The sequence below is a fragment of the Montipora foliosa genome, chromosome 3, assembly GCF_036669935.1.
Source record: "Montipora foliosa isolate CH-2021 chromosome 3, ASM3666993v2, whole genome shotgun sequence".
NCBI classification, from domain to species: domain Eukaryota; kingdom Metazoa; phylum Cnidaria; class Anthozoa; order Scleractinia; family Acroporidae; genus Montipora; species Montipora foliosa.
The window spans coordinates 33,525,893-33,538,392 of NC_090871.1; the positions used below are offsets into that span (position 1 = coordinate 33,525,893).

Genomic DNA, 12,500 nt, shown 5'->3' on the forward strand with positions numbered 1-12,500 from the left:
AAACATCAAACTTCCATCAAAACAAAATAGCATGCACTATTGTATGTTTGACGAGTTGGGGAAATAACAAATATGCATATAGCAAAATATCATAAACAGAATCAATATTGGCCTTGCCATTTGAGATGAAATACTATGTGATAACGCCTTTCCTACGGGCTGATAAACTGTGGAAACATGTTTGTTCACGATCTTACTCGGATACTTTATGGAGACTCTAACTTGACTCGAATCATAAGTACTGATATGGTTTGATGAAATTGGCGTTAATGTCAGTCTTGGACCGGAACAACTCAGTTGTGAATTTTGAAAAGCACACAGGACGTCGCTATAGGGGTGACTCTGAATCGGAGATAAGCAAGTAGGCGGGGAAATGAAAAAAAGTACCCGTAGGACAAACATCTACTGGTGTGACTGTCAATGAGAAAGGGTGGGGCAGGGAGATAAGGGTTTTGGGAAACAACAGAATTTTCCAAATACGCTTTTATTTCAATGCAACTTTTACTTGGAGTAAATTACATGCCACTACTGTCCCCTTTCTCTATGGTAGTGGGAAGACTCTGACAAGTTTCCAAGAGTCATTTTCCATTCCTATATGCTTTTATCGTGACAAAACAGGGCTGCAATGCATTTAAACGTACCTCCTTAAAATTGATAACTCTGAGCTACTGTACTTCACTTCCACAAAAAAATTCTGAAATGTCTTGCTTAAAAGTCAGTGAGTACAAAGACCACACTGTTAAACGTCAATACGTTTTTGACTGTCTGTGTCTATAGATGCTTTATGCAAAAACATTGACAATAATTTTGCTTTACTGTAGGTTCTACATGGAATGATTTAACTGTCAGTCACTCATGAAAGTCATCGTCTTCAAAGCCCTCATCATCAAATTCATTAACATCATCAGGGAGATCACAAGCTTTATAAAAAGCCTCCATTTCTTCTCTCACGCAGTCAGTGCCTCACATCTCTTCTGATAGCCGATGTGAGTCGTGACTATTGGCGTGACAAAGAGATGTTGAGTAAGATTGGGAACCAGTTTAATTAGCTCGTGACGATCATGACCAAGAGGCAAGAGCAGAAAAGTTATGGCGGCAAGAATGTAACACATTTTCTCTTGAACCAACAGCATTGCCTTGAGAAAATAAACAACTTAAGAGTCATTGTCAGAGAAAACCGAGCAGTGCCAAAAGATTGGGGTCAGCCGATTTCCTTTATCTTTTCAGCATTTAAAACCAAGCTGATAAGATCAACTTTGGTGACATTAACAAGATTTCCTGGCGTTTCACTCCCGAGATTGACCACCCCGCTAATTTTCGGCCAAGGAAAGCCCTAAAAACCACCAAAAACAATGTCAATTTTTCGGGTCTAAAACAATTTTTCCTTAAGGAATTAGTGCACAGATTTATTTCTGAAGCTAAAATACCTGAAAAGAAACGTTTAAATGCATAAAATCAAATTTTTAGTGTAACGTAATTTTGCACAAGGGTTTTAATCAGGGTATGTTGCACAACTGTTACAGGACAGCAAATTTCGGTGATTTCAAAGTGCGTTTTCTTGAAAGTCCGGCTGTTAATTTTATATTTAATTACAGATTTGAACAGTCTATACCCTCCTAAATCAAAAACAAAAGTTTATTTATCGGCACAAGAAACTCTTTTCACACGAATTTTGTTGGAAAATGTCAAAGATAGCTCTTACGCCTAACTGCTCACTAAAGTTTAAATAGTGGCATTACTGCTTTATAAAGGTACTAATCCATTTTAAATAATATCTTATATTCCACTTAGGTTTAAATAAAGCGAAAATAACTATAAAATACTCTTTTACGTAGGGGTTATACAAGACTGCCATCATGCAATCAAAGGTCTCAATTACTTGGTGCTTCGATGGTTATCGTCTGGCCTATACGAGTTAGCCAACAGGACAAAGTTTGTGCAGTCCTATCTAGTGATAAAAACATCACAACTTTTGTATTACATGCAACTGAAAGTCTTTTCTGTATATGCAAAGTTTGTTACATACCCTGCAAGGAGCGGCTACATTTTCGCTGTGTGAGCTGTCGTGCGAAAAGCAGTCTCTGCCGACAACCATTCAATTTTCTATTGTGCATGTGCGAAATTCGTTGCGTGATTTGCAAGCAAAATTAATCTTCAGGTCTGTTGTCAAATGGTGCGAGTTTTGCGGGAATAAAAAAAATGGAATGGATGGGGCAACTCTGATCTGCTACACAAGACTCACGCAATGTTCTATACCGGTCAAAAACAGGAAAAAACCCGTTTATAAAATTTATTTGTCCAGATTTCTGGACCGATTTGAACGTTTGTCGGCAGAGGCTACTTTTACAGCTCATCACACAGCGTGAATGTAGCCTCTGCTCGGAAGGTATAATAATTTTTGTCTATAGGCAGGTCATTTGTCAGGCCAGGGGCCAGTTTTGAGTGGACAAGAAGCCAGTCTGGTCGGACGAAAATACAAAACAGTATGAAGTAATAAAAATTCAGAGAGCTTGATCTATTGACACAATGTGACATTTGGACACATGTTTTAATTGAAGTTCGGATGATATTAATTTAAACTAAATTAAATAAAGCCGTTTTTTTTTGAGAACCAGATGTAGATGGTTTTATCAGTCCCTTCCCTTCATGGCCTTATTTTTTTGTGGTTTTTGTATTCCTTTTAGTCTTCATTACAATGTGGAAACGAAACACGGCACTGTATTTTTGTGTAAAATTGTGAATTCAAGAACAAAATAATTGTTTTCCATATTATCCAGACATTTGAGATGTTAATTCAAACTACATGAACTAGATTTAGATCAGATGGTTTTGTCAGTTTGATCAGTACATGCCTGATTTTCCAGTGGTTTTTGTATTTCCTTATAGCCTTAATTATTTGATGCCGTTTTGTGGTTATGATATTTGAATAATTTCTAAGAGTTCTGAACACATTTGCCAACAATGTAAACAAAACTAAAAAGATCTAATATTATGATATTCTTTGTAAATGTATGTGTTTGTATTGTATTAGTGTTTCTAATTGAATGAAGGTTTTCAGGACAACCGTCAGTTCTAGTGTTAACATGACATTTTGTGACTGTGCTCATAGGATTAGGTCCTCTTCACTCTTGAAGAGACTTTCCTCGCCCTCTTCCACTGAACTGAGCTCATCATCAGACGAATAATCTTGCATAGCTTCACTTTTGTCAATCGTGACTTGTAGACTTTACTTTGCTTTTGGTTTGGCCGTCTCCTTTTCGCACTATCCCACTCTAAGACAGCTGTTGAGGGGTCATAGGCCTGCCTCTTGGATCCTCAGCATATCCTGAAGGTGTCCCTGCGAGAGTGAAGCTCTCTTGGTTGTGTTGACTCTTCCCAAGCTGCTGAACATTCTCTCCAATGCAGCATTGAATAAAGGAAGAGAGAAAAGTAAACGGATCAACAACAAACTGTTTAGCCATTGCAAAGCTCTTGATGAATGGAAAATTTTTATACCATGTTGCTCTGTAGTGGCGAGAAGAAGGTGACAAATACTGAACAGTATAGTCGAGCATATCATGCCATTCATCAACCACTAGCAATTGTGATACGTTGAGTCCTTGTTGTTTGAGAGGTTCTTGGAAGTGGCTAAGATTATGCAGAATGACTTCGTCCATGGACTCATTACCACTGCTGCTGGAATTCCATGCTTCGCAGTTCAAAATGGAGGCCATGTCACTGCTACCAACAAGGCGAGCTTCTATGGCATCATTCAACAATTCAATGTACGAGTTAGCATCTTTGCTTAAATTTTCAATGGCATTAGCAAAACCAGAAATCTTCACGCCTTGATATTCCTCATTCTCCACCTGGGCAAGGTAGTGTTTAACAGTTTGGAGCTTGTGGACCTGTTTATTCTGAAGACTGTCAAGCTGTTTCTTGACTGTGGACATTGCAGAAGAAACGATGACTGCATCTTCATCTTCTGCCTGAAATGTTTGGGACAGAACAGCAGCTGGCTGCAATAAATCCACACAGAAGCAAGAGTAAACAAAGAGCTTACCACTTTTCCACTTTCACAGACCACCTTTCGACTTGCTTTGGTCACTGGATTTCACTGATGTATCGCAGCTCAGTGTTTCTAGATGTTGAATGAGCAACCCAAACTTGTCAACTAGAACTGTTAAAGCTGCTAGTTTGTGACAAATCCATCTAGTGCCACTGCCCCTCTTTGGTCTCACTGCACCTTCTTGAAATTGAAAATTCTCTTTATATGCCGAGTGGAGCTGATAAAGACTTCACAGTTTCTTTGGGGTTTTCTCGTAAAGGTAATATAACCTCAGCAATACTTCATCAACTTCCTTGAAATAGGTAGTGGAAAGGGCATCCGTCAGGGCTAACTCTAAGCGATGGGCCACACACCATGAAAATGAGAACCAGGGAAACTCTTTTTGAAAAAGAGCTTGGACACCACTTATTGCACCCCGCTTAGTGCTACACCCATCCCCTCCAAGGCCAACGGGAGTAGGGGGAGTTCCCTCTTGTTGACGAAGTTCCAAGTTTTCAAGAGACCTCTTTATTCCAGCTAATACTCCCTGGGCATCCGAGCTTCTCAAATTCTCAATGGATAGAAAACCCATCTTGACTTTGACCATTGTTTCAGAGTCCCCACTTAAATGAGGTTCGGCTGGCGTAGGATCAAAATAAAGGACAAATACTGCCTCCTGTTAAGTTATGCTGCTGTCAGTTGTCGAGTCAAACATGATGCTGTAGAACTTTGATTGGGCTACATCTTCTGTTAGTTTGGTGAGAACCTCATTTGCCTGAAATGACGTGAACTCGGTAGCTGCTGTTCTGTTGCAGTAAACTTTACCATATGACACACCATGCCTTTTCTCGAAAGCAATACGTTTTTCATATTTTGAGAGTGGTAGTTCTTCCATAACGACAAAGTAAGCAATGTCAAACTTCTGTCACCAGTGGTAGAAGGAAGTTGACCTTGCTGCTTATTGTAGAGGGAAAGGTGTATTTTCTGAATGTCAGAGTTAGCATGGTCTACAACGTTTGTAAGTCTAAAGTTGGTTGAACCATCAATATATGCTCGTGAGAACTTGGGTCTATTCTTGATCGCAGACTCAAACTGAATACATGCTTTACATTTCAAAGCAGTACAGCATTGTCCATTTTTAGTTTTTTTCACTGTCATAAATCAGCCAGGACGGGGCGTCATATTGTGCCAAGACTTGGTTCTTTCACCTTTCCGCTGTGGAACAGGTAAGATTTCTTGACACGTTAGCAGTGTTAAGCTTCACTGCATCTTCCACCTTTTCCGCCTTTGTGCGTTTGGAGTATTCCTCGCACTTTTCTGATTTTACTTTATCCTTTGGTCTCTTGACTGTCTTCTGAGGCTTACCATCAGCCTCAGAAAATTGGTGATAAACCCCTTGCCTTGCCTTTTCCTATCAGGTGAAGGTTTGCTTTCAATTACATGCTGACAATCGCCAGGCATTGTTAAATTCAAATGTGCATGACGAGGGACCTTGAAAATAGGAATAAAGTGATTTGGCTGGAACCACGTCCCAGGAGCTGAATCGAGAGCGCTATCTCGTGACCAATCTCGTGACCACATGATGTATGCCGTATCTTGTGCACCCTGTCCTAAATTGCGTGGGAGTATCTTTTGGTGGATCCTGCATTTGGATATATGGAATACAATGGCCTTCCTACTAGCGAGTGCCATGAAGTGAAACTTACCACACCACACTCTTTCCTTGGAAGCTCCTTCTGCCTCTGCTCTTATCGCTGAAATACGATCCTTTCCATCCCACTTGGCCTCTCCTAATGCAGTCAAGGACAATGTGAACAGTGTACCTTCATCATAACCATTAGCAACATGAGCATTAAGGTACTCTTGAAAAGCAGGGTGTTTAGCGTAGAAATTGCTGTTGGAGTACAGTTCAACAGTAGTCAGCAAACGAAGAACATGGCGCAAACACTTATTGCCAACCAGGATAACTTGTGATGTGGAATTAAACAAACAGTCGCCATCTCCCAAAATTATGTCGTCCGGGAAAATCTATTTTTTATGCTAACCAGACAATGCTTTTTTGCGAATTACAAACATTAAGATTGAAATTAATTCCTCGACCCAATCACACGTTTCACCCTTTTCACATAAGAAAAATCTGTCGACTGTCAATGCAGTCGGAAACAATTATTTGAACCAAAAATGTTTATCAATCGAATCTGCAATCATTCTGATTGAAAAACATTTGGAGAAACTTCTGATACATTTTAGATTCGATTCTGTTCTCGATCAGTAATTAAATCACAAAACTCGCAGTTACTAAACAAAAAGCACGCAATGAAATAAGACTTCGAATTTTTATCTGATTGAATGTTAATTTGTGATGGTCGCTGTCGTATGTAGAGGAATCAAATCAGATGAAACGAGCTATTTTAAATGACATAGCTTAAATTGTGTGTACCATACTTTCGTCAAAGTGAAGTGTTTAAAGTTCAAAGTTAAAGACAAAACGCAAACATGGTGATGCGCTGTCTGGCTGTCGGGTGTGCTTTGCGGAAGTTTATTTATTCTCCGTTTGAGTTCACTGAAGCGAAACAGTATGTGATGGGTTCTAATTTGGACGTTTCAAATCATTTTGTGTGCGGAAAATGATATTTGAACTACAAACTCCAAGGCAATCGATTTTGTCATATTGCATCAGACAATCACATGCACGGTCATAATGTCCGACCAGGCCAAGCTTTTGCCAGTCAAAAGCTACAATTTACCAGACATTTGTCCGATGACCGACTGTTATTTGCAGGCTTGGGTATTTGTTACATCGATCACTACTGACAAAACCCAACAATGTATTTTATCAAATGCGAAAGAAGAATAGGTAGTGCAAAATTCAGTTATTTTCGACATGAGCACAACGTAGAATAGGCATCAAGTGGTTCAGTAAAAGTACGTTTTCTTGAGTTGCTACCATTTGTTTGGAGACTTAATGCCCTGCATACTTCCCTCAACTTTGCTAACTTCAGCGAACTGAGCTTTCCAGCTCGGGAAAGTTCACAAACGTTTACTGCTTCAATTTGAATAGGGTAACTGATGGTTTGTTCAATGTCTCTGTAAACCTCCTGGCATATGACTTGAATTTGGTCTTCTGATTCAAGGGCTGTGAGGTCTTAGTCTGTTACTTCTTGTTCCTCCTCCTGGCTCTCTATTTCATCAGCTTGTCTTTGGCGCTGCAACGCTGACATCCTTTCGAAAAAGTTACTAATTTGTTGAGTGGTTCTCCATTTGTCTGGTTTGAATTGTAACTTTCCATTGCTATCTCTAATACTCTTCATCTCTCTAGCCACATGAATTGGATCAGCCTTTTTCCCTCCTGCTACCCCTTGGTTAAATTTCTTAACAAGAAAGGCTTTTACTTTCTCTTCCATCCTGGTAGTCCGCTTAGTTGATTTAAGCGCCCACCCTTTATTACAGCGTCACTCTAGCACCAGAAGGCCAGGCTTCTTCAAATGCAATTCGCTGTCTACCTCCACTAGCCACATTCATCTCTCTGACTCAGTCAGCCCACTTCTTTCGTGCCACATCGTACACAGACTCACAATCTAGATCTGACGCAGGCACATGCTTCCCTGCGTCCATGTGAGCTTCCGCTTCCTCTTGAGTCTTGAACGTTAGCATGCATGTACTTTCACTGCATGAGAATATTTCTCCTCTTGGACTGGAAGCATGGCTAACTGAGCCAAGATTGTTGCTCGATGGACCCCACTCCTTTAGGACTTTCAATCCAGGTTTTTCCTGTGGTACAACTTCAAGCTGACTGTATGATAAAAATCTGCCGGGTCCAACACTGAATGCATGCCAAGATCGTATTCCATTTCTCTCAAGTGAAAAGTTGTTAAGGAGGCTGATACCTGGTATCTTGTTTGGTAGCATGGTGTCGAGCTTCATCTATTCGCCATTTTGAAAGCGTTGGTATCATGTTCATCAACTGGGACCTGCTAAAATCATTGGCAAAGAGAGAGAGTATCTGTCGTTTTGTTTGCCATGACTCGGCCTGGTTATATGACTTGATCAAAACGTCGATTAACCCAGATTTCGGATCAAAACTTCTACGTCTTGTGGCACCAGCAGAATCCTTATTTACTAATCTTTCCTGTCGAAGAGTAGTCCATAATTCGTCTTCCTGTCCAGAGCTAAGGAGCGAAAGTGCTGTGCAGGTGCTTTCTTTGGGCTTTCGCAGATAGTAGTTTTGCTGTGTTGTTGATATATCATCCCAAGACGTATTCAAGGTCGACAGAATGGGTGGAATTCTTCCTCCGGATAATCTGCTTATGGTATTGTTCAGTAGCTGCCCTCTTTGTTGCTGTTCCTCAACTTTGTCAGACCACATACTGATTTCTTCTTCTGGGATACTCTGTTGGGATGATTGTGATAATGATGAAACCATCTCTTGTTCTGCATTGGACGTTACCAGAGCGCCCTGATCTTCATTCTGCTGTGGCAGTTGAAATATATCTTCATCACCAGCCAGTTGAGACTGTTAGTGCAATAAAAGGGATATTAACTACATTTGTATAATTTGTCTGTTGCGTTGTAACCGAGAATGGAGCCACAGAAAAGGGAGTTACAGGACTTCTTAACCACTAAAAACCACCAAAAGTTGCAAACGGACTAAAACCTAAAACCGCAGTTGCATTCAAACCTTTCCAGGTACTAGAGCCCACCCCTTGTCCTTACATTAGAGAGATTTAGAATCACGCAAACAGCAAACGTCGATTTGCCTCATACCACATGACCACATTTTCTTTTATTGTAGTTTACTAGTCATGATATGTACACAAATCGAAGTTTCGCCTGAAAGTGATCTGTACAAAACTGATGAACTCACTATACCTTAGTCGCTTTATTTTATAATTTTTGTTTTGATAATTTGTTTTTTTAATTGATAGATTTGTGACGTAATAATATGTTAGAGCAAGCATTAATGAAACTAAAAATGTTCTCCCCCACCTCCAAAATATAAATCTTGATGTCACATTACACCCTTCCACCTCCCCCATAAAGGCCACTCTCTACAACTGCCCCTTAAAAAGTGGCCGTTGTAGAGTGGTACCGGTCGGACTGCATCAAGCTTGCAGGTCGCTACAAAACGTTAGGTTGGGATAGCCCGTCCATGTAACTCCATCTATTTTGAAAGTGAAATAGAGGCATTAGCGTTGGCAATGCTACCTAATGCTTTTTCGTTGTCAGTTCCTAACTTCCCAGCAAATAATTTTTTTTTTCCAAATTCCCTCCTCCTCCCGCCCCCGAGTTTTCACATCCACGTTTCTTTCACGGCAGTTTTTCGTTATTTTTCTTCCGTTTTTTTTTTAACAGTCTTGGAGAGGTTTTTAAATATTTAAACCTGTTGTTAAGTGTTTCAGATGCCTAGCTTAAATTGCGTGACTAAAGAAAGCAAATACACAACCTGCTGATCGCCCCTTCCTCTTTTAGAGTCTTCTACATGGCGCAGTCTGTAATGTTCTGTGCGACACTTTACACAATTTACCCCCACCCACCGCGCTTCTGTTTTCATATGCCAAGAGAGTGGCGCTTTAAAATTTGCAACTCAGTGCCAGCGCTTTCATTACAGTAGTCATATTCGATACGCCTAGAGTGCCTAGAGTCTTTTGTGATATTTATGGCAAACATAATTTACCAGGTAAAATCGATACAAGGATTTCAAAGTAATAAGAAGACACTTACTGGACCCAACTGGGACAACAGCATTGTGTAAAGCAAAGATTTCATTCGACACTGTGTAATTGACACGGCATGGTTCCTTGACCTGCTTGCGTTGATCTTTGTGCAATGGATAGCAACAAGTCTAACTTTTACGACCTCTCCACTCCAGTCGACTGTCAGGTCTCTTCTATGTCTAGGACAGATGGTCATAGTTGCTACTCTGTCTTGAGATAAATCGAAGTGCCCATCTCTGTTTAAGATGAGCTCCTTTTCAGTGATTTTTATTCCTTTGGATGGCCATCCTCGCGTGCTACTCATGCCAAGTCCAAGTAAGTGTGGTGTTATGTCTTGTTTACAAGCATCCAGCGGCAGAACATTTGTACTAGACCTGTAAGAACTACAAGGTGACTCTCGCAAAGCGAATGAACAGTTCATATTTTACAGCAAGTGTGGTACAACGAAAGTGCGCTAATTTTGGGAAGTCATAGATGAAACCTGATAACCCAGCAACGTGCAAGACATATACAGTCGAACCCCGCTATTTCGAACTCGTTTAATTCAAAGTCCCCGCTATTTCGAACTAAGATCGAACTCCCTTGGATTTACCCTTATGTTTTCAGTCATTTACTATGAGCTATTTTTAAGTCGGTTATTTCGAATTCCCTGCTATTTCGAACTCATCATTCTTTCCTTACACCTTAAATCAACCCCGTTATTTCGAACTTGTCAAAAGCAGAGCATGTACATAAGAGCACAGCTGGAAATGTATTGCATTTTATTCGAGCTTGTGTAATTAACGACTTAACAATGCTTGACTCACGTGCAGTTTCCAGCTAAGAAATTCAATTACAAACTGACAAAATGCACTGTTACGGATCTGTTCTTCTGGCTGAAATACCTCGTGTATTCTGATCATTCGACATTTTATAGTAATGTTCTGAATTTTCTTTGGCAATTACAAACGTCCTTTGATATCTCCTTGATGATGCATCTCTAAGCCTTTCGCATTTTTTTTTACAAATCAGCTTGATAACGTGGGAATCAACGACATGTAACACTCATCTTCGACCCATCTACGCTTGAAAGCTGTTTCCACAGGACTTCAATGAATGCTTTCTGCCCCGTGAAATGTAGAGTGCACAGCACTTGCATACCTTCTCCATCTCCAAGGTTGACAGGTTTGCCCCTCCCGATGACGCTGCATGAACCGTCTTTATCACCCCTCAAAAAGTAAAATACTGTTTGGCAAATCGTCCATTTTTCCCTTTCTTTAGATGTCTTCACCTGACGACATGCACACTTCATACTTGTCCACAACGTTTTCTGGTTCTGTTCGGACCATTAGTTTCTCGTTGACAACAGGAACCCATTCATTTTGGTAGGCATGATATCCCTTAACGTGTGAGACGCTTTCGAAGGAGGTGAGTATGCACTTGGGATCCATTGCAGCATTTAACTGGAGTTCTTTTTGAGCAATGTTCGCTGTACTTTGACCCTTTGTCACTACAGTAATTTCATATTACAGTTTGTTTTAGTCACGCAATGACCAATGCATGTGGCGTTATTGCTTTGTACTGTACTCTGAAAGCATGTCAGAGTCAAAACGTGGAAAATACTCCTGTAAGACATTACTCGACAAGTACGAGGCTTTGAAGAAGCTTGAGTGTGGAACAGCTAAAAAGGATGTTGCTGCGCAGTACAAAGTCCCACCAAATACGCTTTCAACGTGGATAAAGAATAAAGACAAGATAGTGAAAGCATTTGAAGGGGGAGATAGCCACAGTCAACGAAAGCAGCAAGCAGGCAACCATGATGCGGTGGAGCACTGTACAAATGGTTTACAAAGGTCAGGGAGGAAGGAGTGTCAATTAGCGGCAGCATACTGAAGGAAAAAGCATCAAAATATGCCAGAGAACTAGGAATTGAAACTTTTAAGGCCTCCGATGGTTGGTTCGACAGATGGAAGGATAGACATGGTATTGTGTTTAAGACTCTCTCTGATGAGGCTAAATCCTGCACAGAAGACATGACAGCGTCCTGGGAAGAGACAACTCTGCCAACCATACTAACAAACTACCAGTTGCACAACATTTTCTATGCAGATGAATTTGGTTTATTCTGCAAGGCCTTGCCAGATAAATCGCTTCATTTGAAATCTGAGAAGTGCATTGGTGGCAAGCACAATAAAGTACATTTGACTGGTATGGCGGCTGCGAATGCTGAAGGTGAAAAGCTTCCAATGTTTGTCATCGGGAAGGCTGACAAACCCAGATGCTTTACAGGCGTGATAAACTTACCCTGCAGATATCGTGCTCAAAAAAAGAACTGGATGGATAGTAGCTTGTTTGAGGAATAGGTTCGAGAACAGGACAGGAAATTTTAGCGCCAAGGAAGAAAGATTGCTCTGATAGTTAACAACTGTCCCACCCACCCGCAAATCTCCAATTTAAAAGCAATCCAGCTAGTTTTCTTGCCTCCAAACTCAACCTCGAAGACCCAACCAATGGATCAGGGTGTTATACTAGCAACAAAGGCGTATTTTAGGCAAGGCTGTGTAAAGAAATTCATTGATGTCGTTGACAACAAAAAGCCCTTACCCAACCTCTCTATTTTAGATGCTATGGCCATTCTCACTGAGGCATGGGGTAGAGTTTCAGAGAAGACTATGCGCAACTGCTTCAGAAAAGCTGGCATTGGTAGCCAAGCACAACAAAGTGCTTTGAATGACGATGACGATCCTTTCAAGATTCTGTTAGAAGATATCACTGCCTTA

The 12,500-nt window shown here is 40.6% G+C and overlaps 2 protein-coding genes across 2 annotated transcripts in view; both read left to right on the forward strand.

Moving 5' to 3' along the window:
* Window positions 1-11,316: 11,316 nt before the first annotated feature.
* On the forward strand, window positions 11,317-12,083 carry LOC137995616 (tigger transposable element-derived protein 4-like). Its single transcript, XM_068841143.1, has 2 exons — window positions 11,317-11,573; window positions 11,687-12,083. Exons 1-2 carry the CDS (start codon window positions 11,317-11,319, stop codon window positions 12,081-12,083), a joined length of 654 nt encoding a protein of 217 aa, XP_068697244.1.
* Window positions 12,084-12,230: 147 nt separating this feature from the next.
* LOC137995617 (tigger transposable element-derived protein 4-like) overlaps window positions 12,231-12,500 on the forward strand; it is a 666-nt gene continuing 396 nt past the window's right edge. Inside the window, exon 1 of the mRNA XM_068841145.1 lies at window positions 12,231-12,500. This exon is cut by the window's right edge and continues 396 nt beyond it. Coding sequence (XP_068697246.1) covers window positions 12,231-12,500 — 270 coding nt within the window.